The 27,862-nt window shown below is 39.6% G+C and overlaps 1 protein-coding gene across 7 annotated transcripts in view; it reads right to left on the bottom strand.

Annotated features, from left to right (window-relative positions):
* LOC145339411 (protein bassoon-like) overlaps positions 1-27,862 on the bottom strand; it is a 553,674-nt gene that overhangs the window by 123,328 nt on the left and 402,484 nt on the right. For all 7 annotated transcript variants that reach the window (XM_080183908.1, XM_080183915.1, XM_080183882.1 and 4 more), the window contains 4 exons: positions 24,514-24,592; positions 21,345-21,443; positions 14,677-14,732; positions 11,085-11,191 (listed from right to left, as the gene is read on the bottom strand). In XM_080183908.1, coding sequence (XP_080040034.1) covers positions 14,692-14,732; positions 21,345-21,443; positions 24,514-24,592 — 219 coding nt within the window. In that variant the 3' untranslated portion in view covers positions 11,085-11,191; positions 14,677-14,691. The remainder of the gene's footprint in view (positions 1-11,084; positions 11,192-14,676; positions 14,733-21,344; positions 21,444-24,513; positions 24,593-27,862) is intronic.

Genomic DNA, 27,862 nt, shown 5'->3' with positions numbered 1-27,862 from the left:
TTGATTTCCTCAGAGACCAAAAATCTATCCAACTCATTCGTGAACATTGGAATGAGCATTTACAGGCTTCTGTGATAGAGAATTTAGAAGATACATATTCCTCTGAGTGAAAAATGTCTCCTCCTCTCAGCCCTAAATGGCTGACCTCATTCCCTAAGACTATGATTCATAGTTCGAGACACTCCAGCCATCTGAAACAGACTCTCACCATCAACCCTAACAGGAATTCTCAGGAATTTTATACATTTCAATGAGGTAACTTCTCATTCTACCAAACCCTGGAGAATACAAGTCTAGTTGACAGCATTCACTGTACTTCGATGCTGACTCCCATACAAGTAAAATGACAGAAACAATTGTGGTCAATCACATACATTGGTGTACCTCTTGCAGCGGAGAAAATTAAGTCCAACTACAGGTGACAGAGTGCAGTTCCTTCAATTCAGCCAATCTGCATAATAATTGATGAGGTGAAATGGCAACAGGAGATGCTAATATTTAATTATTTGATTTTGACAAATCAGTTGTTCTGTAATCACTCTGACCTGCCAATTATGCCAGACTACAGCATGTACGCCTACAATATTCATCAATTCGAACTCTATTTATTTTCTACTGTGCTAAAATGCTTTTCCTATGTGAGTGAGCAGGGCGACAATGCAGAAGTCAGTTTTTATGACTCCTTGTTAACAAATACAGCCTACAGTGATTCACATTTCGTTTCCCCTCTCCATGAGGCAGTTCTTTACTCTGTACTTTCCTTCAAACCTCAGTTACATTCCCTAGGAAATTAGTCACAAATCTAGCAGTCCAGGTTCAATATTTCGGCACAATGCATCCCCAGAGTATGCACTTTATTTTCTAATTTCTCCATAAAGTGCTGTCCCCATTCAGTTCGACAGACCTTTTTTTTTATTAAGGATTGCTGAAACACACAAGGACAATTTCTAGTAACTGCATTAAACACATCCATTCTCACTGATAGATATATTAATATGGTGCCTTTCTCTTATAATATGAAATGAAATATAATCCAATATCACATTTTTAGGATGCTAGTATCTGTTAATATTGATGTGATATCTGCCCTGGGGCACAAAATAAAGTGGCGCTCAGTAACTCTAACTAAACATAATAATATTACTGCGTTGTAATAGTGCTGATTATCTGTCATGATAATATCTCCAGTAGTCCGAGTGAAAAGAGAATAACTTTATATATGGCAACTGATGTGTTTTAATTCAGTTTATTTGATTGAATATCGATCAGGCTGCAAATGAAAGCCTACTTACATTTATATGGCACAGCTCATTAGGATGAAGATAGCTTTATGTATTACGCAAGGAGGAAAATCAACAGCTAGCACCGATAGAAGGGAGGAGAATGGGAAAACTAGAAGGGAGAATTGAAGAGAAGCCCAATAGAAAGATTTTGAGGAAGTTCAAGTTCTTGAAAGCAAAGTGGAAAATGCCATCGCAAAGAAATTGGTGTAATGTGCAATTTAAGCACATGGATGCACACATAATAAAACAAGGTTAGTTTATTCCAGTGGACCAAAGCATTTTCAACCTTCAAAGGAAATGTAACTCCAAGAAATTAACTCTTTACAGAAAACATTCACCACTGATGGTCCAGATAGCTGCCCTATTTGTGGCCTCAGCTCCTCAATGCTATGAATCACTACTTCTGAACTGCTGCTTAAACTTTTGGCTGCAGTCCTTCTCTCCTCTCTTTCTCTTCCTCCATGAGGCCTCTCAAGATTTGGGGGGTGCTACTGGTCAGTCTGGCGAGGTCACTAATTCCTCTTCCTAGCTCTTATGCCACTTTGAATGGCATCATGTAATCCAAGACTCATGCCATGCTGTCACTCAAATCCTGGATTTATCCAGGCTGCTTTCACCCCATTCTGCTTACCCCAAGACCCAAAATCTAGTATGTATTGGAAGTTTGAGGCACAAGGAATAAAGAAAGCCCTGGTTCTGTGAGAGTAGAACATTTAGGGAAATGAGGCAGGCAAACATCCCTCAGGTAGGAGAGGATAAGGTGAAAGAGAAGCGTGATGCAGGAACAGGAATACTGAAATCAACATTCCTGGGCACAGATTGCAAAAGAGACGACAGCAATTGTGATGGGACAGTGGAAATTACTGTGGAGTAAGACCCAGGCTGAAGCTCGTGGAGGAATGAAATGGAGAAGGATGTTGGAGAAGTTAAGCCTTGAAATGGTGAACAATCATCAAATGGGCCAGGAGTAACATAAGCTATAGAGTTGGGAAAAATGATTTTGGCAACAGAAGATGAGTTCACTTTCCTGTCTCTCTCAAGATGTCAAGATTTTACACTTCCTGAATGATCTTAGATGGCAGCCATACAGGTTAATGAATTTAAAGCCAGACGTTGGATACACTGACAGAAAACAATAAGAATGTCTATAAGTCACTGTAGTGCAATTGGATAGTGCATGTAGTTAAATGAAAGGTTGATGTGTTGGGCTGGGGCGGGGTGGGGGGGGCAGTGGTGGAGGTGTTACCAATGTTTTTGTGTTATCTGTGACTCAGTTGGTAGCATGACATTCAGACTGAGAAAACTATGGATTCAAAATCTGCTTCAGGACTTCAATGCAACAATCTAGGCTGATATTCCATTGCAGTCCTGAGGGACTGCCTCACCACTGGCAATGCTGTTTTTGGAATGAGATGTTAAACTGAAGCCCGTCTGCACACTCAGCGCTCATGTTCCCTTCACAATAATTTGAAGAGGAGCAGGGGAGTCATCCCCTGTTCCCCATCAATATTTATTCGACATCACAAATACAGACTATTCAATCATGGTCACATTGCTGTCGCGAGAGCTCGCTCTAAGCAAACTGGCTGCAGCACTTTTTTGCAGTGCAATAGTAACCGAGTAACCACACTTTAAAAATTATTTCATCAGCTGTAAAGCACTGTGGTACATCTGGTAAAGACCAATACTGGTAAAATGTCCTCCACCTGAACCATAAACTCTATTTTTTCTCCACAGATGCTGTCTGGCCTGCTGAGTATTATTTGCATTTTCAGGTTTCATTTTATAATGTCGCTGAGTTAAAAGTGGACCTCTTAGGATACGTGGAACGTAGAAAACAAAGACATCTATGTTAGACTCCTATTTATTGACTACAGCTCAGCTTCAAAACCATTATTCCTACTAAATTTATCTCCAAACTCTGTGGCTTGGGGCTCAGCTCCTCCCTCTGTGACTGGATCCTAGGCTTCCTAACCCACAGATAGCAATCAATAAAAGTAGACAACAACAGCCCCTCCACGATCATCCTCAACACCAGCGCCCCATAAGGCTGTGTTCTCAGCCTCCTACTAAACTCCTTATACACCTATGGCCATGTGGTCAAATTCTCTGCCAACTCAATTTTCAAGTTTGCTGATGACACCACCATAGTGGGTCAGATCTCAAACAATGATGGGACGGAGTACAGGAAAGAGATAGAGAATCTGGTGAACTGCTGCAACGACAATAATCTCTCCCTCAATGTCAACAAAATGAAGGAGATAGTCATCGACTTCAGGAAGGGTAGTGGAGGACATGCACCTATCTACATCAACGGGGACAAGGTGAAAATGGTCGAGCCCTTCAATTTCTAGATATCCAAATCATTAACAACCTGTCGTGGTCCCTCCATGCCAAAGCTATAGTTAAGAAAATCCATCAATGTCTCTACTTTATCAGGAGGTTAAGGAAATTTGGCATGTTTGCTACGTCTCTCACCAACTTTTACTGATGCACCATGGAAAGCATTCTTTCTGGTTGTATCACAGCTTGGTATGGCTCCTGCTCTGTGCAAGACTGCAAAAAACTATAAAGGGTCAATGAACAAAGCCCTGTCCATCATGTAGACCAGCCTCCCATCCACTGACTCTGAATACACTTCCCGCTGCCTCAGCAAAGCAGCCAGCACAATTAAGGACCCCATGCACCCCAGTCATACTCTCTTCCACCTTCTTTTGTCAGGAAAAAGATACAAAAGTCTGAGGACTCGTACCAACTGACTCAAGAACAGCTTTTTCCCTGCTGCCAACAAACTTTGAATGGACTTACCTTGTATTTAGTTGATCTTTCTCTACACCTTAGCTATGATTGTAATATTATATTCTGTGCTCTCTCCTTTCTTTCTCTATGTATGGTATGCTTTGTCTATCTAGCACGCAAGAAACAATACTCTTCATTACATACTAATACATGTGACAATAGCAAATCAAATCAAATGCGACAAAAGCTCAGTCAAAGAGTTAAGTTTTAAGAAGCATCTTAGAGGAGAGAGATAAGTAGAAAGGCAGAGACAGGTGAGATGGGGATTCTATAGACTAGGGCATAGGCAGCTGAAGGCACAAACGTCAATGATGGAGCAATAAAAGTCAGAGTTGCACAAGAGATTAAAATTGGAAGCACAGAGTCCTTGGAGGGTTGTACTCCTTCAATATCGCAGTGGAATGTCAGCCTTGATTATGATTTTAAAGAGAGCAGAACTATCGTGACATTCACTGTTTCACTGAAAGGATCTGTTTAAATCGGAACTATAAACAGATAGTTCACTGAGACTTCTTTTGTATTGCTGGAGTCTCTTGTTTGCTAATGCTGCATTTAAACTACAGTAAACTACTGCATTGAATGGTGTAAAGGCTTTATTAAAGGAATGTTCCAAATCTATACCGTACTGAGAACCCAAACTATTGGAAGAAGGTCAGTTGATTATATATGTATAGGAAAAAGCAATATTACCTGGAAGGTGCTATACAAATGCAAGCTTTTGTTGTACTTCCTTCAGTTTTGGTGACATTTAGTTACAGAAGTTGTGGCTCATTCACATTTGGATATCAAATGGGTAACCCATGAATAAGACAATCTCACTTAATTAATGGAGGCAACAGCAAAAAAGAACTTGGTGCCATTATCATAAAGATGGAAAGATAATCCTGATGCTTCTCGGTAGTGACACAGAAGGCCAAGAACAGACTTGCGGTATGCACCAAAAATGACTGCACAAGCAGAGGATGAGAAGTCATTAACAACATGGCTGTATTGAAAGCCAGAGTGGAACCAGAAGATAGCAGGGCCCTAAAGTTTATTTTCTGCCATTCAACTTTAACAGAGGATTGAGCTGTCAAAAGAAGCAGAGGTGGCAATAAAAAAAATAATTATTTTGATTTGCAGTGTCAGCCACAGCTTGTACTGTAAGATTGTCATTGTGTCCTCACATCCTTCTCTAAATAGAAGCATGTAAAGGTTTCCTGCAAGATGTTTTGCCACACACCTTTAAAACAGAGTTTGGCTTGAAAAGTAAGGGCTATTTTGACAAGTAATATTTTTGAAAATGGAAATCCTGTAGTGTTAACTCAGTCATGTTTTCATATGTAGTTAGAATTTCCAGCACTTTTCAGAGCAGATTATTGTGTTAATTTTCTTCTATTAAGGTTAAACTTCCATTCAGATGTTTAATATTCAAACAAAACACCCGTAATCCTGCTGGATTCTCGCTCAAGTGTCATGCTTCAGGATAAATTAAAGTTGCAGGAATCAAATTCCCCCAGCTACTTTGGAATAAATATTAAGTGAACCTTTACAGAAGTAAAAAGAAACTGCACTTATCTAGCAGTCCAACTGTTCACCAGGCCATGCCAAAGTGCTTTATTGTAAATCGAACACATTTGAAGTGTCAGCAAATGCAGCAATTTGGATAAACCAAAGACTGAGGAACAGCAAATGAATAAATGACCACCTATGATTTTGGCGGTGATAGTTGAGGGAGGATTGTAGATTAGGAAATGAAGATAATCCCTTGGTCTTCAAAATATGCTCGAGATCTTCTACACCCACTGTACAGGTAGTCAAGGTCTGGGTTTTGTGTCCCGTCTGAAAGGATGCATCCTGTTACAGTACAACAATTTGCATTTATATTGCACATTCCAAGGTCCTTCACACATCTATACATGATGCCTGACCTGTTGATTATTACCAGGATTTGTTTTTATTTCATATTAAATACATTTTGACACTCAACTAAATAAGGACCTCTTTGGACAAGTGACAAAAGCTTGGTCAAAGAGCGAAGTTGTAACGATTTTCTCAAAGGAAGAGAATGAGAGAGCGAGGCAGTGAGAAGTAGGGAGGGAATTCGAGAGAGTAGGACATAAGCAGCTGAATGCACCAATGTTAATAATAAAACAATGAACATTGGGCTTGCACAAGGGGTTAGAATTGGACCTATGTCGTGATCTTGGAGGGCTGTACTCCTTCAATATTGCATTGGAGTGTCAGTCTTGATTACTCTTTTCAAGACAGCACAACTGTCAGACATTCATTAAAAGCAAATTACTGCAGATGCTGGAATCTGAAACCAAAAGAAAAAATGCTGGAAAATCTCAGCAAGTCTAGTGGCATCTGTGCGGAGAGGAAAAAAAGCTGACATTGAGTCCGGATGACCCTTTGTAAAAGCGTTTTGACAAAGGCTCATCTGGACTCAAAATGTCAGCTCTTTTCTCTCTGTACAGATGCTGCCAGACCTGCTGAGATTTTCCAGCATTTTCTCTGTTGGTCTGGCATTCACTGTTTCATACATTGCAATGTTTAGATCTAAACAAGATATAGTTATTTCATCAAGACTTTCTTTAAGTAATTCTGGAATCTCTTGTTTGCTAGTGCTACATTTAAACTAATTTTAATATGACTGTATAAATGTAATCTTGCTTCATTAAATATTTGAAGGAACAGTTCAGTCTATTACATCACAAAGAGATTCCAAACATATTGCAGGAAGGCCAGCTGAGTTCACATGCATAGGAAAGGGACATGTACCTCGCTGGTGGTTGAATGAAGAAGCCAGAAGTTGCAAGATAATGTTTTGTCTCCTGTTAACTGGGAATTGCACCATACACAGGAAAACCAAAGGGGGAAGGGAAATGGCTCACAGTTCAAAGATAAAAGTTTTCAGGATGGGTTTGCCAGCCTATAAATAAACAGCCTGCATTGAAATCCCAATCTTACTCAAAAACATCCAGTGAGCAATTTTACCGGCTTTGTTCAGTCTGGTAGATAGGCGAATGGAAGAAGCACCAAAGATGGCTAAGGTGCAGAATGTACTTTGGGTAGGGGACTTCAACTTCTTTCACCAAAGTTAGCTTGGGTAGCACCACTACTGATGAGCTGGTGAAGTCCTAAAGGACATAGATGAGTCTGTGGCAAGTGGTGAGGGAACCAACAAAAGGGAAACACATAACTGGCCTCTTCCTCAACAACCTGCTTGTCACAAACGGAACTTCCACGACAGCATTTGTCGGAGTGAACACCAAACAATCTTTGTGGAGATTAAGTCCCATCTTCACATTTTTATACCTTCCATCTTGTGTGGCACTATTCAATAGGTTTCAAACAGATGTAGCAACTTAAAATTGGGCATCCAAGAGGTGAATTGTATCATCAGCAGCAGTGGAATTGTATACAACCACAATCTGTAACTGCTTGGCCCAGCATTTCCTCCACTATACCTTTATCATCAAGCCAGGGGATCAAGGCTGGTTCAATGAAGAGTGCAGAACGGCAAGTCAGGACCAGCACTAGGCATACCTAAAAATGAGTTGTCAAGATGCTGAAACTACAATACAGGACTAAGTGCATGCCAAACAGCACAAGCAGCAAGTAATGGATGAAGCGAAGCAATTCCACAACTAACAGATCAGATCTAAGCTCTGCAGTCCTGCTACATCCAATCATGAAAAGTGATGGACAGTTAAACAATTCACTGATGGAGGCGGCTCCACAAATACGTCTATTTTTAATGATGGGGCTGCCCAGCACCTCAATGGAAAAGATAAGGCTGAAGCGTTCAACCACATGCTGAATGGATGATCCATCTTGACCTCCTCTTGAGGTCTCCAGGATCACAGATGCCAGTCTTGAGACAATTTGATCCACTCCACATGAAATTAAGAAACAGATGAAGGCACTGGATACTGCAAAAAACTATGAACCCTGATGACATTTTCGCAATAGTACTGAAGACTTGTGCTTCAGGACACGTCCTGAGACAAGTTCTTCCAGTACAGCTACAACATTGGCACCTATCCATGGAAGACTGCTTGGGTATAACCTGTAAACAAAAAGCAGGACAAATCCAATTCAGTCAATTACTGCCCCATCTGTCTACTCCTGAATAACAGTAAAGTTATATCAAGTGATACTTGCTTAGCAATAACTTGCTCACTTATGCTCAGTTTGGGTTGCGCCAGGATCGCTTAACTCCTGACCTCTTTACAGTATTGGTTCAAACATGGACAAAGGAGCTCAACTCCAGAGGTAAGGTGAGCGCGACTGCCCCTGGCATCAAGATAGCCTTTGACCAAGTATGGCACCAGGGAGCCCTAGCAAATCTGGAATCAATGGGAATCAGTGGGAAAAGTCTCTGCTTGTTGGAGTTAGCAGAAAGGAAGATTGTTGTGGTTGTTGGACAACAATCTCAGTTCCAGGACATTTCTGAACAAGTTCCTCATAGTAATGGCCTAGACCCAACCGTCTTCAGCTGATTCATCAATGACCTTCCTCCAATCGTAAGTTCAGAAGTGGGGATATTTCTGATGATTGCACAATGTCAAGCACCATTTGCAACCACTCAAATACTGAACCAGTCCATGTCCAAATGCAGCAAGCCCTGGACAATATTCAGGCTTGGGTTCTCCTGGCAAGTAACCATTGCCCCAGATATTCAACAGCATTACCATTCTGAAACCCACAGTGCCAACATCCTAGGGGCTACCATTCACCAGAAACTAAACTGGACTAGCCACATAAATACTGTGGCTATAAGAGCAGGTCAGAGGCTAATAATCCTGTGGTGAGTAACTCACATCCTGACTCATTAAAGCCTGTCTACCATCTATAAGATACAAGCCAGGAATACTCTCCACTTGCCTGGATGGGTGCAGCTCCAACAACATTCAAGGAGCTTGACACCATCCAGGACAAATCCACTTGATTGGCACTTCATCCACAACGCACTGTGGAAGCAGTGTATACTATTTACAAGATGCACCGCAGGTAGTACCCAAGACATGAATTTGGGCCTGTGTCTGTGGGAGTTTGCACGTTCTCCCCGTGGTTGCGTGGGTTTCCTCCGGGTGCTCCGGTTTCCTCCCACATCCCCCAAAGATGTGCTTTTAGGCTGATTGATTGGGTACTAAATTGTCCCTAAATTGGACCTCCCTGATCCACGTTAGGTGTAGACTAAAATCATGAATAGGTCACAGACAGTGGGACGGCGGCGCGGGCTCGTTGGGCCGAAGGGCCTGTTTCCCGTGCTGTGTTGTTCTTTGTTCTTTGTTCTTTGACTCCTCAAACAGCACCTTCCAAACCCACAACTGTTACCATCTAGAAAGATAAGGGCAGCAGACTCATGGGAACACCACTAGCTGGAAGTTCCCCTCCAAGCCAGTCACTTTCCTGACTTGGTAATATATATTGCCATTTCTTCATGGTTGCTGATTCAAAGTTCTGGGACTCACTCCCTAACAACACTGTGGGTGTACCCACACCACATGGATTGCAGTGGTTCAATAAAGCAGCTCACCACCACTTTCACAAGGACAATTAGGGATGGGCAATAAATTATGGTCTAGTTAGTGATGTCCACATCCCATGAATTAATGTTTAGAAAGTATAACCACCTTAATTCCTTATACATGCTAGTTATTAGTTCCTTTGATTTACATTCCCCAGACCTACTTCAAAGGCTGGGTAAATTCAGGGGAAGTGGTATTTATTTGGTGCATTCTCATTCTATACAAAATGAATATAGAAACTTACTTGATAATTTTATAAACATAGATTTATTTGATAGTACAGGAAGCCCTCAGGCTGGGTATTTCTACTAACAGACACTGATGACATTGATGGCAGCAAGTGTACTCAGTGTGAAGTACTTCTTCATGATAAACACCAATGTTGTAACTTTAGACCAGCCTGAAACAAAAGCCAGAGTCACTGGACCATGGCACTCATTGTAGAGAGCACGTAATTAAGTTGTACTTCTGAGTCTGAGCGGGTCTTAAAAACTCTGACACGAGTTCATTTTTTAAATACTAATTATTCGAGATTGCAGTTAATACGAAAATGACAAAATATTCTGTTTACATTCCTTTTTTCCCCAAAATATTGATCAGTTATATGGTACAACAATATTAACAAACTTGGAAGAGAATAATTGTACTCTGTAGTTTACAACCTATCAAAATAAATATGTATTATTATTCATTTGTGTCTCAATGATTATCATACAAAAAATAGCAAGAAATTGTCAGTTCAGATTTCAAACTTATTTTCACATGCACATTTCATTAACTATCATGACAGATAAATATAGGATTTCAATAAAATAAGTTATCGCAGAACATTGCCAGTACTTCCTTCAAAATGTAGTTCTAAAAAACTGCATTATTAACTGATGATGGTCACAACTGTCAAACTCATGTATTCACTTCAGATCAAATCACAGCTTGTTTGAGACATATCTTATCACTGTATATCCATGATTTGAATATTTGCTTTGAAGAACCAAAGAAGTCCACAACCACATCATGATAACCACTAACCCTAAATGGCTGCAGATTTAGTCAACCTTGGTAATCCTGTTAGTAACAGGGTGACATCGTGGCACAGTAGTTAGCATTGCTGCCTCACAGTGCCAGGGATTCACGTTCAATTCCCAGTTTGGGTCACTGTCTGTGCAGAGTCTGCACGGTCTTCCTATATCTGTATGGGTTTCCTCCAGGTGCTCCAGTTTCCTCCAAAAGATACGCTGGTTAGGTGCATTAGCCATACTAAATTCTCCCTCAGTGTACCCAAACAGGTGGAGTGTGGCAACTAGGGGATTTTCACAGTAACCTCATTGCAGTGTTAGTGTAAGTCTACTTGTGGCACTAAAAACTACACTTTAAAGTTTAACATGCTGTGTTAAAGATTTTGTGCAAAATATTGTTTGTTCATAAATTAGGTAATGCTACTAGAAAAAGGGAAAACATTGCCTGCATGGCTTTAGTTACTTACCAAGTTACACAGAGTCCCATGCTCTTATATTTCTTGTTGAATATATTCTGATTCTTCATAGGTTTTTCCAGTATTTCACATCTCTCTCCACTCCCACATCAAGATTCCTGTAACCAATCAGAAGGCATTAAAAACTTGGACAACTATTATAAATTTATTAACCATCCGAGACCATTTGTACTCAAAGGCAATCATATAATGACTGTTCTGATACATCACATTTTCACAGGAACTAATGACTCCAGGATCTCTATGACAAAAATTAAACATTGCTTTCTATAATATAAAATGTTATTGCCTTCTTTTCGTTAAGTTACTTTTGACATTATAAGCCAGATTATTTCATGGAAAATGTCCCAGCTTGTTTCAATACAAGTTCCAAATGGGAACAGAATTTCTCTTTCGCCCTCCCTCTCTCAGTTGATTTTTCAACAGAACTGATGCAGCCTTAGACTTTGCAAAAGTGGGTTCAGACCTTGCAGGGGGATCTTGAGCCTGCATTTGCTGTCTGCAAGATTGCTGGCAGAGGCTCAAGATTTGGCAAAACCCTGAAGTTGTGAATCTCGCCAATGAGGTCACGATTTCCGATTTTTGCCACCCTTCATCAGCAACGTGATTAAGTTCATACCCGTAACCTCAAACCCATGACACCCATAATCTCTAGAATTCCCCCCTCACCAGGTTTTCGTACCTCGTGGCATCACGGTGAGGTTAACCCAAATGTAAACTTGTTAAAGTATCTCCCCTGGGAACACAAAAATCAGTATAGATCTCGGGGGAGAGGGAAATGGCTCTTGGCACCGTTTGGGTCTCATTTATTTGTAGTGGGCGGGGGCGGGCATTTGGACATGCGATCAATGGAGATGCCATGATGATTCAGAGGGAGGGGGCGGTTTGGTGCCGGGATGATCGGGTGAAGGGGGCCGATGATAGCAGTGATCAGGTGTTGGGATGGAGTGGAGGAGATTACTTTTTTCCCAATGATTGGGATGCTCTTGAGCCACTGTAAGAGGCTCAAGAGTGAGAGTGACAGCATCAACCACACCCACATTTTTTTAAAACTGTTAAAGTGACAAGATCAGGAGAGAAAACTGGCCAGAGTTCCACATCAGTTTTCTGATCAGAACGGGGTGGCATGGTAGCACAGTGGTTAACACTGCTGCTTCACAGCTCCAGGGACCTGAGTTCGATTCTCAGCTTGGGTCATTGTCTGTGTGGGGTTTGCACATTCTCCTTGTGTCTGCATGGGTTTCCTCAGGATGCTCTGGTTTCCTCCCACAGTCCAAAGATGCGTGGGTTAGCTTGAATGGCTGCGCTAAAATTGCTCCTTAGTGTCCTGAGATGTGTAGGTTAGAGGGATTAGTGGATAAAATATGTAGGGATATGGGGGTAGGCCTGGGTGGGATTGTGGTCAGTGCAGACTCGATGGGCCAAATGGCCTCCTTCTGTACTGTAGGGTTTCTATGATTTCTGTGGAACTGACACTTTGCCAAAAGTTAATGCAGATAATGCCATTTTTGCCATGTTATCATCTGAAGTGAAGCTGAAGCTATAAATCTACAATGCGCCAACTGCTTTTACTCATTTAATGGTTACTGATTAATAAATCTATCTGGCAGTTTATAACCTAAGCCACAGTCTTCTCAAGTGTGTATTCTTAACCTTGCAATGTTGAGGAAGATTATAAAAATGTTACAGTCAGGAAAAGGACCCTTCAAGTTAAAGGGAGAGCTTACTTATTGGGAGTGATGTGAAACACTGGCCTAAAGGAAGATATCTAAAGTAAAATCTACAATATAACAGTGAGCCTTTGGTCCAGAGATGAATTATGGGATCAATTTCTCTCCCCCAACATCATGTCCACAGGAGTTTCTGTGACTGACTCGCTAATGTGTCTGTGGATGTGGGAGATTCTCGAAATTAATTATTATTTGCAGGAGTGTCTATGAACAGCTAATATTACTTTAGGTGTTAATTGTATATTAGTTATGTTTAATTGTAGTTAGGTAGAGGGCATTAACTGGAGACTCACTTGTGCCCCCATAAATATTCAATGGATTTTTGGCTGTCTGCAGATTTTTCATCTTGCCTGCCTCAGGAACTGCTGCAGGCAAGACTGGAAGATCCCAGTTATTAGTTTTAACTATATTTTTGTTGCGTTAGGAGTTGTTTGCTTGTAATCTGCAACCATTAAAAAAACTACATACAAGTGGGTGAGGATTGACTCCAGCTATATACTTTGTCAACTGCCATTCCAATTTATAACATCAAGCACCTGCCCGTGCTTGATCAGGCAGCTTTAGTTCCAGCAGAAAACTCCACCGGCACCACTGGGTTTTGTCTTCGGGATCTAGGACAGAGCCCAGATCCAGATAACGCTTCTGGCAAGACCAGCACTTCTACATGTAACCCAGGTTGTTACTGAGGACATGAGCCAGAAAAGGCCTGGAAATTTAAGGAGATTGTGCTTAATGTGCGCTTTTGGTTATTTTCATTGTACTGACCGGAACTAAATATCATTGAGGGGGTGGGTTGACAAGAGATCAAATCTGCAACTATGTTCTGAGGAAAATAATTAACAAATCTCTCCTTTAAAAGATCCTCTATTTCTATGTTCGGACTTGAGGCTCTTTGACAGCACAGCATGATTGAAATAAAACAGCCAGGTAAGGCAGTCCGTTCAGCTCACCTAACTATTTTGCAACATCATTACTTAGAGGACCATTCCAGTTATGAATCATTCTTTTAGTGAACTCTTTATCTCCCTTGAGTCCACGTCCCCTAATGGTGATGAAATAATGAAATATATTGAAATAATTGACATTTTCTATTTCAGTTAGAATCAGACAACCTCTCTTTAAAATCAGCTCCTTTTCATTCTGAAGAGTCCATGAATTTCTACCCTTGCCTCAGTCCTCCTGACTCCACTTCTAGGGTTTTGATGTTTCTCTTTTCACTGTGCTGACCAGAACCAAATGCAGTGTGCAGAGGGTGGTGCAGATTTTGGTAATGCAACACAACACCTGATTTGCTATATTAGTTTTTTTTCCCTGAAATGATTGGTCAGGATCAATTTAGAATCCACTTTCCGTCTTTTCCCTCCCTCATTTTACTAATCAAAAGTGCATCTATTCCAATGTATAAAATCTTGGATTTGAATGTATTTGGTCTCATTTGACATAGTTCTGCCTATTTCCAAATATTGTCCAGTCTTTTGACGGTTTCTTTAGATTCTACCTGCATACTCCCCCATCTTCACCCAAATCATGAATGGCATCTGTGAATCTGACCAGCTCTGAGAGTTTCTGCTACCAGGCTATTAATACAGATCAAACACATTGAGAGAGGCACCAAATGCCTCATGAAAGTTCATCTCAGCAGGAATCACTGCATGTAGAAGAACAAGATGAAGGGATTAAAATCAAGGAGATAAACTGAGATTTGCTCTTTTTACAATGTTCACCCTGTAAAATAGCAGACTGAATGCTAAAATGAATTGCACCCTGAAGGTTACAATTAGAATTCTGAAGTAAAACAACATGAATCTTTCTCTATGCTATTCCCCTTCATCCAACACATACATTACACATACCTTAAAGCAGCGTGATCACCAAAACGATGTTAATTTACGGCCAAAAGAAGCGATACCTGTGCCAAGATTTAAAAACAAGAATTTCAGTTTTCCCTTCATTCAACCAAAAACTGCAGTAGATGATGAACAGTGGGCATTAAAACTGAAAAAGTCCAACATACTAATTAGATATTTCAGTCTATTCTGACCATGTAATACTCCTGTGCCACTTTGATCAAAAGAGAAAGTTGTGCAGGTTTTGATGTATGCTTTAAGCTGAAAAGAGTTTTATGATTAGCGATTAATTAAATAATGTGATAATGATTTGAAAAGTTGAAAAAATTAAGCGTTTTAAACCAAAAGATGTCTTTTAATCTGAGTATCACAGACATATCCATACTTTTATAATCAGGCACCTATGCACTCATGTTGAGAATATAGCATGATATTGGCCTGGAAAAGGCTTCTGCTCTTATTCAAAAGAGTGTCATAGTGGCTTTTATGCCCAATGGAGAGGAAGTAAGTTTAATATATCATCTGAAAGATGTCAGCGCTGGCTTAGCTGGTAGTTCTTCTATCTCTGACAGAAGGTTGTGGGTTCAAGTCACACTAAAGGACTTGAACACAAAATCTAATGGAAGCCCAGTTCAGCACTGAGGGAATACATATGGAGGTACAGTTTTTCAGATGAGACAAACATCCAATGATTCTAAGAGCAGAAGAATGGTCCCAGGTGTGCTGGCTATATTTTGAGAGTCAATCAATAGCACAAAAAACATTACCTAATCATCATCACATCGCTGTTTGTGGGAGCTTATTGTGTGCAAATTGGCTCGTGTTTGCTACTTTACAACAGTGTCAATATTTGAAAAAGTATATCATTCGCTATAAACTACTTTGGAACATCTGGTGGTCATGAGAGAAGATATAAGAATGCAAATCTTTCATTCTGTTTATTAAAAAAAAGGGATGCAGGTCTCAGGGAAGTTCTAGTGCTAGAATCCATGAATGAGATCTTTCAGGTTAATCAAAATTGTGTAAACTTTTCATTGTTGGTCAGTAACTCTTGTATCCAAACTGAAACGTACATTATTGAAATTGGGAAGTCAGAGAAACAGTACAGAGAAAAAATTAGTACAACTCCAGGATTTTCATCAGTTTCTGAGAAAGGTTTCTCAGGTCTGCCAGCTGAAGTAGTGGAGATTTCATTTTGTTACATTTCAGTGCTTAATAGAACTGGGATATAAATGCTGGTCTGCGGGACAATTCCCGTTTTGGGTTTTCAATGTCACTGCCAAACAAAATCTCATCCATTCTGCGAGACTAGTGTGCTTTATCTCTACCTTGTTCTTGAACCTTCAGTTCTGCTAATAATTTTTCGTGTAGCCTTGCAGGCTGAGATTGACAATTATTAATAGAAATTGTTTGTTTTGTATTGAACATCCAGACACATATTTCTCATATGCACCAATGCAATCAAGGCATTCATCTCACAAGGTTCCTGGATCTGAATTTACCCTTGCCAATACCTTAGGTGTATCTTTTGATTCTTCTGAAGGAGTTTTACAGCCTAGGCACAGAGAGGTTTTTTTTCCACACGCTTGGGAATGTGGCACACAGAGGGTGGGGGGCACATCCTCAGGATGATGATGGACGATATTTAAAACTTTCATTCTCATCGCTTTGTTTATTACACAACAAGTAGATTTTTATCTCTGCAATGAGGCATGTTATATGTGTATCAGTATTCAATTCAAAAGGTACCCAATTACTTAAGACTATGCAACAAAGGTGTACTACAAAGTTAGCTATTAAGAGCGAGTGAGTGTATTCCCTCTAATATTTCCAATGACTTTCCAATCATTTGGGACTGAGAGGGTTGTAAATCTTTGAATATATTCAAGGTTGGGATAGACAGATTTCTGATGTCTCGAGGAATCAGGGGACATGGAAAGTGGATGGGAAATTAGAGATGAGGCAGACGATCACTTATGACTAAATGGTGTAGCAGACTTGAGAGGCCATATGATCTATGCTCTTATAAGAATTTTAAGCTTGCTCAAATAGACAACTTCACATTTTTTACTAATTTCTTGGATGATTCCAAGGCCTATTTATATCTCGATGTCTTTGTGCATTTTTATCTTCAGAACAAATATTCCCAGAAGATAGCAGAAATTCAGGAAAGCTATTTCAGTAACAATTTTATTTTTATCCACGAGCCATTTCCTCTAAGCAGTAGAATGGACAGCAAGCTGTTTCCAGCAGTTCCTCCCATCACAAAGCAGCTCCCAAAATTCCTTTGGAAAGAAGTCGGGATTGAGGAGAAAATACACAATAAATGGCTGAAAACAGGTGGATATGTCACTGGTCACCAACCAATAATATAGCATTAGAAATATTAGAGGAAACAAATACAGTCACTCTTAGTAGCTAACTTTGTAGCATACCTTTGTTGTATATTCTTTAGTAATTGGGTACCTTTTAAACTGGATACTGATACACACACAACATGGCTCATTGTAGAGATAAAAATCAAATCTATTTGTTATATAGTAAACAAAGCAATGAGAATGAAAGTTTTACATATCTTCTATTATATCTGCATAAGTTGAACTGCGTCTCCAACCATGGAAAGCAGGCAGATTTGAAGAACTGACATATATTCTGATTTCTGCTTTAATTTCACAGACTTAGCCAATACATTTTCAGACCAGATTAAATTGGGTGATGTAAAGTTAGTTTGTCATTTACACCTCTTACAGGCTTATGTTTTAATTCTTCATTTGCTTCATTACCATCATCTGTTTTATCATTTGTATATTCCACCCTTTCTATGCCCCTGCCTTTGCTTAAAATTTGTTACATCTCTAACTTTATCCACTTCTGATTAAAAGTCCTTAGAGACACTGGAAAGGTCTTCAATGGGGTCATGCTCAGAAGACTCCATCTACTTGCAAACCATGTGCATCCAGCAGCACAGTGCAGTATCTATGCATGCTTCTTTGTATACCAACAACAAGAGAAGTATAGGGAACAGGGTATACTTCTTTATCTTACTTTTGTAGATCTCAATAAAGCAAACACCATCAATGTTTATATCTTTTGTTCAATACAAAAAGGGGATTGTTTGGGTTTTGAAATGGAACAAGTTTGATTCACACATCTGGCTTTCCATTGTCATGTGGCTATGCCATGAGGCTACCTCTAAAGGAAAACATCTTAAGGCCAGTTCAATAAATCTCCTCACTGAGAACATACTGAAGATGACTGCTGTCCTTATACATGAAACATGGTGCACAGAATGGAGAATAAAATGATCTTTGAACCCTGAAAATGATGCAGAGAAGACCAAGAACACAAAGGTTCAAAGTTGCAAAAAACTGCTGAAAAAAAAAGGATAAAAGAAAAACATGCATAGACTGCAAGTGAAACACTGGTTGCAGAGAGAAGACACAGCCAAGGCCCACAAAAAACTCATATCAGCAAACAGCTGTTGTGAAAAGACAAAGGAAAAGAGTAAAGGAACACAAAAATGTCTGCAATTACTGAATAAGTGAAAATGGCTTCAGTAAATTTCCCACTCCCATCTCCAGTTGGCAATTTTTCCACTTATAATGGCAAAATTATGAGATTGCAACAGACTTAGTTAACAAGCCTGAAAAGATAAACATAGCAATACTTCTAACAAAGCTGGGGAGGGATTGCTACAAAATGTATACCACCCTAAATATAACTGACAGACAGATAAACAAACATCTGAGATTTTGAAAACCTTGCATTCACATTTTGAACCCTGTTTGAATGTTACATATGAACAACATGTTTTCAACACTATAGTTCAGGGTGAGAATGAGATCCATCAGCAGTACATTATTACAGCAATGCATGTGATTTCAGGCAGCTAAAAGGTGAACTGATTAAAAATAGATTAGTCTTAGGCATGACAGACTCCTCAGGGTGAGCAAGTCCACTGAAAGATGAGAAACTGATGTTCAAGAAAGTGATAAGACATGCGTCAAAATACAGCAGCTATGAAATGTCGGCTACAGCATATATGTGGCAGAGCAGACCAGGGGGAACATTACGCTGAGAGACATTACAAGCCAAAACAGCTCAGCAATCGCAAAGACAAAGATGCAAATACTGCAGAGGCACAGGGAAAAAAAACTGTCCAGCATGGGGAAAGCAGTATTTTAACTGCAAGAAGCAGAATCATTTTGCACCCAAGTGCTGGGTCAGAAAGAAACAAAACAAGGCTATGCAGGTGGCCAGATATCAGCAGGTGAGTTTGATGAAGAATTATACATGATACAACAGGTTTGTTCAGTCGTGTAAAAGGAATGAATGGTTTGTGATTGCTATGATGCTGATTGTAGAAGAATATCAAGTGCAGAAAAAGTCAGATATACACAGGTGCATTTTGGAATATAATGACCTTCTCAGGTCTCTGTCAACTGGCTCAGCATGGCAATCCACGTTCCATAATCCATTTTCTGAACGATTAACACAGCTGTATTTTTACATGCTATACTTTTGTTGTTTTCAGTCTGGATAGATTGCTGAGCTTGTTGTCTGACCTACTATGCAGATAAACTAGTTCCATGCATGAAGCCTGTTGTCCCTGACTGTAAGCATCATAAGAACCATGGTTATCAGACATGGTGTCAATCTTTGACACCGATCACACTAAATAACTTGTAGGAAGGGTCTGGCAAATTCTGCTACCTTCGGTTGAAGAAGACAAATAATCTGTTTGTAGATGCACAACTCGATACAGGCATAGGGAAAGCAGCTACCACCTTTGGCCAACTCACAAAATGTGCAAACAATGACAGCTGATAACCACTATATGTGCGGCAATTGTGGCAGAAACATTGGCCGTCACAGATTGATCTTTTCAGCCCAAGTGCACCATATGAAGCTACCCCATCCCTAGCAGATTTGATTTGCTGTATGTCCATCACCTTATGGAGATGAAAGGAGACAAATGATGAAAGGCTATAGACCCAAAACTCTCACTTTGTTTCTCTCGCTTCCTGGTCTGATGATTGTTTCAATATTTTCTGTTTTATTTCAGGTTCCCAGCACCCATAGTGTCGTGCTTTGCGTTTCACGTACAACTATGGAACAGGGTGACTCTGTGAGTCAGACATCCTGGTCCCATTTCATGTTTCTTCACATGGCCCCTTAACACACCACTTTATACCACAACATTTTTATATTCATTTGTGGTACATGGGCATCACTGGCTGGCCAGCATTTATTGCCCATCTGTAGCCCTTGAGAAGGTGGTGCTGACAACTGAGTGGCTTGCTGGACCATTTCAGAGGACAGTTGAAAGTCAATCACATCCAGCTACGGCTCTGGAGTCACAGGTAGGCCAGATCAGGAAAAATCTCCTTCCTTAAAGGACATTAGTGAACTAGATGGGTTCTTCTGACAACTGACAATGGTTTCATGGTCATTTGCAGATTATTAATTCCAAATATATTTTTTGAATTCAAATTCCATCATTCGATATGGCAGAATTCGAAACTGGGCCCCAGAACTTTGCTGAATTTCTGGATTAATAGTCTAACTGTTGGTCATCACCTTCCCTATTAATGTAAATATTAATATAAATTGCCAGAACTGACTTTAAGGGGAACACTAGCTGTGCTAACAAATCCTTTCCATCACACTGAACTTAACGCACTGTAGCAATCCCCTCTGTATATGCTGGTGGAGATATTTGTTTCAATGTGTAACCTTTCCTCACTTTCAATCTAAATTAGTGATACTGCAACAATATTTTGTATCACATGGTGCAGAATTTATTCAGAGCTATTTATTGGCCAGTTTATCTCTCTTTCTCCAAAATGAAAAACATTGCCAGGAGTGGTCCAGAAATGGTTCCACGTGCCAAAGTGGTCAGTTTTCATAAATGTGCCTTCACAATAAGTCAAATCAATGCTATTGTCATGCAGCATCCAAATATATATATTCCCAACAGAGGGTGCTAGATAGTAATCAGGAGCAAAAATTCTAGGCGATATTCTTCTCCCACACCAGGATACTAAGTTATCCGCTAACCGCTATTTCAGTGAAATCTGTGACTCACTGGACGAGACATCGATTCTGGTTTCTTCTATTTCTAAATGGTTGTGCTAGTCATCAAATAAGGTCCAATTTAGGAATAATTTACTCCAATATTGGCAATCTTATTCAGAAGTCACAAGATTGCAGTGTTGAAAATGAAAAATGTCACAATGGCCGTGCTACAGATTGCTATAAGGAGACAGAATCAACATACCTTAATCCCGCAACAAATTACTGTATACTTTAGCTAGCTTGGGAATGCTTTATACTAAAATAGGGGTCCCCAAAATGGGAAGTGTTCCATTCCCTCATCTTGATAAATAGAAGCAAAGGTTAAAGAAATATATTAAAACAGCCAAACCACAATTGTAGAGAGATTTACTTCTAAGTTATTACTATGAAAGATAAGTCTCTTGTACGCTGGAAATGTAACTGGAAAGGAGAGAGATCAAGATAATAACAAATTGAAAATTTCTTGGGGGATAGTGGAAAATAGTTGCATTTTCTGACAGACATTAAACCTGGGATCTTCTTCAGCATTTCAATCCACTTAAGTTTCAACTTATTTAAATGTTCCATTGACCTTTTTGTACAGCTTTTTTTTTTACCTTCAGTCAATTTCCCAGCCTGTTCAGCCGCTCCTCCTGGCAACATTTTGGAAACGAAAGCTCCAATATCCCCTTCCTTTTCATCGCTTGGTTTTGAACCTACAGTCAGAGCAAAATAAAGAATATAAATACTTATAATTCTCATAGAAATACTGTTTGCAATCATTAAATTATATACTGCTGGACAATTTATCATAGCAGTACAATTCAACAATTTGTTTATCAAGAAATGCAGGTTGGAAAACATGCTGAAATATATTGAATAGGCATTAGAAAATGTAGAAGGACTTAGAGCTAAGAGGACTGATTTTTTTTTTAACTTCCTCACCCCAAGAGAAACCTTACTGAATGGGAGTTAAAAGTGGCATCTCTTTTTCTGTTCTAATGATGTACTGCTTGGGAGGAATTTGTGACCAATTTTTCAAATTGGTGACAGCCTGTCCATCAAGCTTTTGAGTCCAAATGCCTTAATGATAAAGGTAGTGTGGCAGCAAAGAGGAAAGAAAAAAAGGAAATCCCGCATTCTGGATCCCACAATCTCGTGGGATATACTGCTCCATGGCAGCATGGTGGCACAGTGGTTAGCACTACTGCCTCACAGTGCCAAGGACCCGGGTTCAATTCTGACTTCGGATCACTGTGTGTGTGGAATTTAAATGTTCTCCCCGTATCTACATCTGAGTGCTCTGGTTTCTGCCCACATTCCAAAGATGTATGGGTTAGGTTGATTGGCCATGCTGAGTTGCCCCTTAGTGTCACGGAGACTAACACAGTAAATATGAGGGTTATGGGGACTATCACGGTAATTATGTGGGGTTATGAGGATAGGGCTGGGGGGGGGGGGGGGGGGGGGGGGGGGGAGGGGGAGGGGGGGGATTGTTGCTGATGAATACACTGTAGGCCAAATGGCCTCCTTCTGCACTGTAGGAATTCTATGATTCTACCCAAAGATCTATGATTTGAGAATTGGCAGAAACTCACAACCGAATAGGTGTCATCCTCAACTCAAGGAACAGCTTACAGTGGATGGTTGAGGTGTTCTCTGAGTCACATATTAACTGGCGTCCAATCACTTAACTTTAATGACCTAACAGTGTGTGTTTCCAGCAAGAAAGGCTTTTGCAGTCCGCATCTCTCATTTCCCACAGAACCCTGCAAAAGTCCATCTGTGAATTACCCAAGTGACTGTGCGATCTTCACCCGCAAACAGTCGCATGCCTAATGGCAGGCATTAGATGCAGGCAGCAACCAGAGAGATGAGAATGAGGCTGATTTGTTTAAAACTGGCAATTCCTAGACAATAAACTCAGCAATTTCTGTTGGAGTTAAAGCCTACATTATTCTATGCAGTTCTAATGCCTTCTGAATTCCAATCTGTGCTTGCAGCAGTGTTGAAGCCCGGTAAACTCATCTTGAAATGCTGTAGGGCTACACAAATGACTATGAATGGGCAAACAGCCACAATCATTTGAGTATTTAGTGTCAATCATTATTCAGAGGGAAAATAGAATGTAGCCATGATTTGATGAGCAAATGGGACATGCTCAAATGGGAAGTAACAATTAGATATTATCAACTTTATGATTCAAAGGCCTGAAGATTGAATGAGAATGGGAAGACTGAAGTCGTCCACATCCGAAGGGCCTGTTTCTAAGCTGTAAACCACTATGACCCTCCACACATTAAAGTTGCAGAATATGGTAAGGAATTTAGGAAGAGTAATGTAGAATGGCATATTTGTACCTTATGTGAAACAAGAGAAGGAAGGTTCTTGCAATACTGATAAGATGGAAGGAAAAAAAATTACAATAAGAGGTTGGAGGTCATCAATTAAATGCCAAGCTTTTTTTCCTGCTTGCTGTGCAAAGGAGTCAAAAATGCCTAGTGATTTGACCATTCATTGCTGAGTTACTGAATTAGTGCATGCTAAGGATGTGTGACCAGAAGGAAAAAGAGTGAATTAGGCTGGTATCATTGGTAACTCAGCACCACTTGTTCTAGGCCTGTATTCAAATCATTGATACACAGTGAATGAAAGTGACAATGGAATGGAACAATGTGGAAGAACTCAACCCATTTACAGCCACACAGAAAAAACTGACATTACCACATACTATTTTTCCTTTTTCCACCAATTTTATAATCAGTTTGCCATTCTCCCTGCAAGCCTATGCCTTTTCTCTCAAGAGCACAACAAGGAAGCTATCACAAGTCCTAGGCCTGTTAAATATATATTTTTTGAGTACTTGTGCTCTTCCCCCTTTCATTTAGATTCTTCTGTACCTTCCATCCTCTAGGCATCAATCCAAACAATTTGTTGCTGCAAAATAGTGGTATCCAGATAAAGCATGCCATTATTCATGTGAAAATCCACCATTAACATGTTGTGTGGAAATAGATATCCAGTGAATTGCCACAAACTGCTGGCTGATGTATGCCGCTCCATGGGAACTCACGTTCAATCTCCCTGTGATTTTCATGAAGTTACAACATTTGCACATTAATTGCAATGTTAAACTTGTCACAGGAAATTGTCTTATGATTAGCAATGCAAGTACCCTTCTAACAGTAGGAAAATTGTTGACAGCCAATTAATCCCTCTTGCTCAGAAAAGAAACAATCTTAATTGTGGAATTTCATTCTTTTAGGCAGTGAACTGTTTTAGAACTCAAAAATTTTCAAATTTATATCAAATCTTCTTACTTTCCTGTCTCTTACTATTTCTCAAGCCAATCTTTTTTTCCCTCTATTTCTTTTTCTGTACCAAATTTGATTTTGGATTCATCCCCTCTAATTCACCTTCCCTCTCAGCCCTTCCTATGTTTATTCTCATGCTTTTTTTTAATTGGTTAAGATACATTGTCCCATTGTTCATCGAAGTCCTGCTGCCCTCATTGGACTGCTAATAGCTCACACTTCCAGTGATTTTGCGGGCAATAAAATTTTAAAAAGATATGTAATTGTATGGCTAATAGAACATATCACAAGATGCCTTGTTCCAGTACAATCTGGTCCTATTTATTCTTGACCAGGGACCACAGTTTTCCAGATCCAAATATTTTCACTCTTCCCCTCTTATGAAGGCAGTATGACTTTTGAACTATATCTGAGTACTCTCTTTTAGCCAGAACTGGTGTTTTGGCTGGAGGTCTGCTGCTGGTAGACATACCTGCTATATTAGCAGCTTGCTGTGGAGCAGTCACTTGTTTTACTGTAGGTTTTCCAGCTGTTGGCTGTTCTGGCTTTGTCTGGAAATCAAAGGTGGAATAAATGAGCATTAGAAAACATTGTATACAAAATAATGAAAAACTTGCATTTATACAGCATCCTTCATGACATCTGTGCTGGAATTTTACTGCCACACCTACCCTGGAATCGGGGAGGGCATGGCTCGCAGAACGGAATTGTCCATTGGCCTCCAGCAGGATTTTAAGAGCCTCGCCTGAGCGAGGTCATGAAATACCGGCCTTGGTATCCTAGCTCTTTTAAAACTAACTGAGAAGTTTACCACCTCGCCTGCCTGTGCCCAATGGACAACGCCATTCTGTGAGGCGGTAAAATTCTGGCCAGTAAGATCCCACAAACAGAAATGAGATGATGATCAGATAATCAGTTTAGTGATGTTGGCTGAAGGGTAAATATTGGCTCGAAAACTAAGGAAAAATATATTCTTTCTTGAATAATGGTTGTTTAGAAGAGGTTTAACTTAACTTATGAGTGACTTATGATCGTTGGTAGAGAGGTTTTCTAGAAACTATTCATTTACACTATTTAAAAGACTTTCTATGACTGGTCTATGCCTACCTCTGTTGAAGTCTCTTGGTCATCTAACTGAATGTCATAATTACATCTTCCTTAACCTTATTTGCTCATTAATGTAAATAATAAGCTTTTACATTGGCATGGTAAGATTTACATCCAACAGAGAGGACAGACTGTTAATATAAGGTCCAAATGACTGCCAACTCCAATGGTGCAGTATTGCTCTCAGTATTGTACAGGAGCGTCAGCTAGGTCTGTTCTCAAGTTTCTGGAATGGGCTTATAGAATCATATAATCATAGAACCCTACAGTGCAGAAAGAGGCCCTTCGGCCCATCAAGTCTGCACTGACCACAATCTTGTGACTCAGAGGCATGAGTACTAATATTAAGCTAAGGCTGACACTTGTCTAACATTCCAGCTGTTCAGAATTTGCATTTCTGTTTTCTTTCCTCCCCACATTTATCAAGATAAGAAATAATATTTCACCTTAACACACAAAAACAGATACGTTGCTACAAAGGACACATACAGCTTGGAACTCTGCAGTATGCCTCAGTACCAGCACTAAAGAAGTCTAAATGAGCATAAAGAAGAAAAACTTAAGTAGTCTATTCCTTTCACAGATCATGTTCATTGTATCTTTTGTAACTTGCTCAGTTCTACTTATGCCCAGTTTCAAAAGTTGAGAAAGACATTGACACTTCTATTATTCATGTTATACTCTATAGTCTCATTTGCTAAGGATTAATTGCTTCATTATGACTCCCCAGTCTCATCTGCCCAGGGATGATCATGATTCACTAAATATAATATGATTTTGGAATTTATTCCACTCTTCTAAATGACTGAAGCTACATCACATTTAACTGTCTTATTGTATGTTCCAATTACCCATCACTTTGTATGGGGAAAGAAAGTTCCCTCACCATCCAATTTCTCTGCCAGGCAATTTTTCCCACCTGTCAGAACAACAGCAATCAAACACAATTATTTGGAATCCTACATCTGAAAGAAATTTAGCAAAATTCTAATTAAATTGTGAAAGTTATGCTGGAAGTGTCTGAAATCACTGCACTTTTAATCCCTCTGCACTCTGAATTAATCAATAAAAATTGATTTGAATCAGCAAACTAACAGATTTTTCATGGTCAGCTGAAAAGATTTGTCATTTTATGAGGACAAAATCTGGTTGGTGAAAGATGTAAGCCAACTCAAACCAATTACACTAAGTGGACATAAACTGTAGCATATCTCTGTAACCTGCATAAATAGGACATGGCAGTGGTGACTACCTTTGAGATCCTGAATGATGGTTATAGAGTGGTATATGCCCAACATATGATAACTTATCATCCCTGTTATTTAAATGATCCAAAATAGGATTGGCCACTGCCAATGGAACATATGTAGCTTTGAAATTAGATGACTGATTTGAAATTGTACTGTGAGTAGTGGGGCATTGAAAGGATATTTAAAAGATAGTTGCAGGTGTATTTCAATATTTCGTTTACTTTTTCTTCCACGATTGAACGGATATGTTAAAGACAATCCCAGTTGATGCATGTCTTACGGAGAAAAATGGTCCATTAAAGATCACAGCTGAAAAGTTAATCTACCCTTTTCTGTTTCACATGCTGGCTAGCTTACTGGTCAGTTTCTCTTTAGTTCTGTATATTCTGCATGTCAAAATTATTACTCTTGGAATTTTAGGTGCTCTTTAAAATAATTCAATAACATTTTTAACATGGATGAAATCTGCCAAGAGGTTGTTCAGCCATGTGTCTTTATTGATTTTATGTTTCAGTCTATTGGGCAGTGAAATTATTGTTTAGCCTTGCAGAACAAAGGCTTCTTTGTTATAGGCTGGAGTTTATTAGAAGGCACCGATACAATAAGAGGTTCAAATAGCTCTGTGTCACTGCCTTATACTAATTTCCTAAGCTATGGGAAGACATGATAAATGCTTTGGATGTGCGGAGTGCTGCATAATCACCTACTTAATACTCTGTGGTGTAACACAAAATGCAATTTTATATCACAAAGGAGGAATGAGGAAAAAAATGACTGTTCAATGCCATGGCAACAGTTCCAATGCAAACCTTGGGCTCCATCCTTTGTTGTACTTGATTTGTAATGCTGGTATGCTACACTCACACAAAATCATTAGTTTTTCCATGCAGTTTGCACACAGAAGTGACTTATCTTTTTTAAAAAAAGTGGGATTGGCTGTCATGACTCATACTACAATAGCATTGTGCTATGTGATCATACTCAGGCTCCTTGGTATTTATCTCCACCCAAACTGATTCTACATCTTGACATTCTATGACAAGATAATTTCTCACTATGGTACTGATCTCATCCTTGATTAAGAAGATCACCCCTCCTCATTCTCCTTTCTGCCTATCCTTCCAAAATGTCAAATATCCTTGAATATTCAATTACCAGACCCAGTCACCTTGCAACTAGGTCTCTATAATGGCTATCAGATCATGCCTGTGTATTTCTACTTGTGCTAATTTATTTATCTTGTTAATGAATGTTGCACATCTTTAATGTTGTCTTTTTTAAAGATTTTCCTTCCTCTCACAAGTTACTCTGTTCTAGTTACCATTAGCATTTCAGTACCCTGCATTATTGTCCTGTCCTTTCTCTTCAATTTTCTAAATTTCCATTTGCCTGAACTCTCCCCCACATCCTTATTAATTAGCTTAAAGCTCTATCTTCAGCCCTAGTTACATTAATAACTTGGAT

Source organism: Carcharhinus amblyrhynchos, chromosome 3 (assembly GCF_965287045.1).
Source record: "Carcharhinus amblyrhynchos chromosome 3, sCarAmb.v2.hapA, whole genome shotgun sequence".
Lineage (NCBI taxonomy): Eukaryota > Metazoa > Chordata > Chondrichthyes > Carcharhiniformes > Carcharhinidae > Carcharhinus > Carcharhinus amblyrhynchos.
This window is presented reverse-complemented; position numbering and strand designations above follow the sequence as displayed.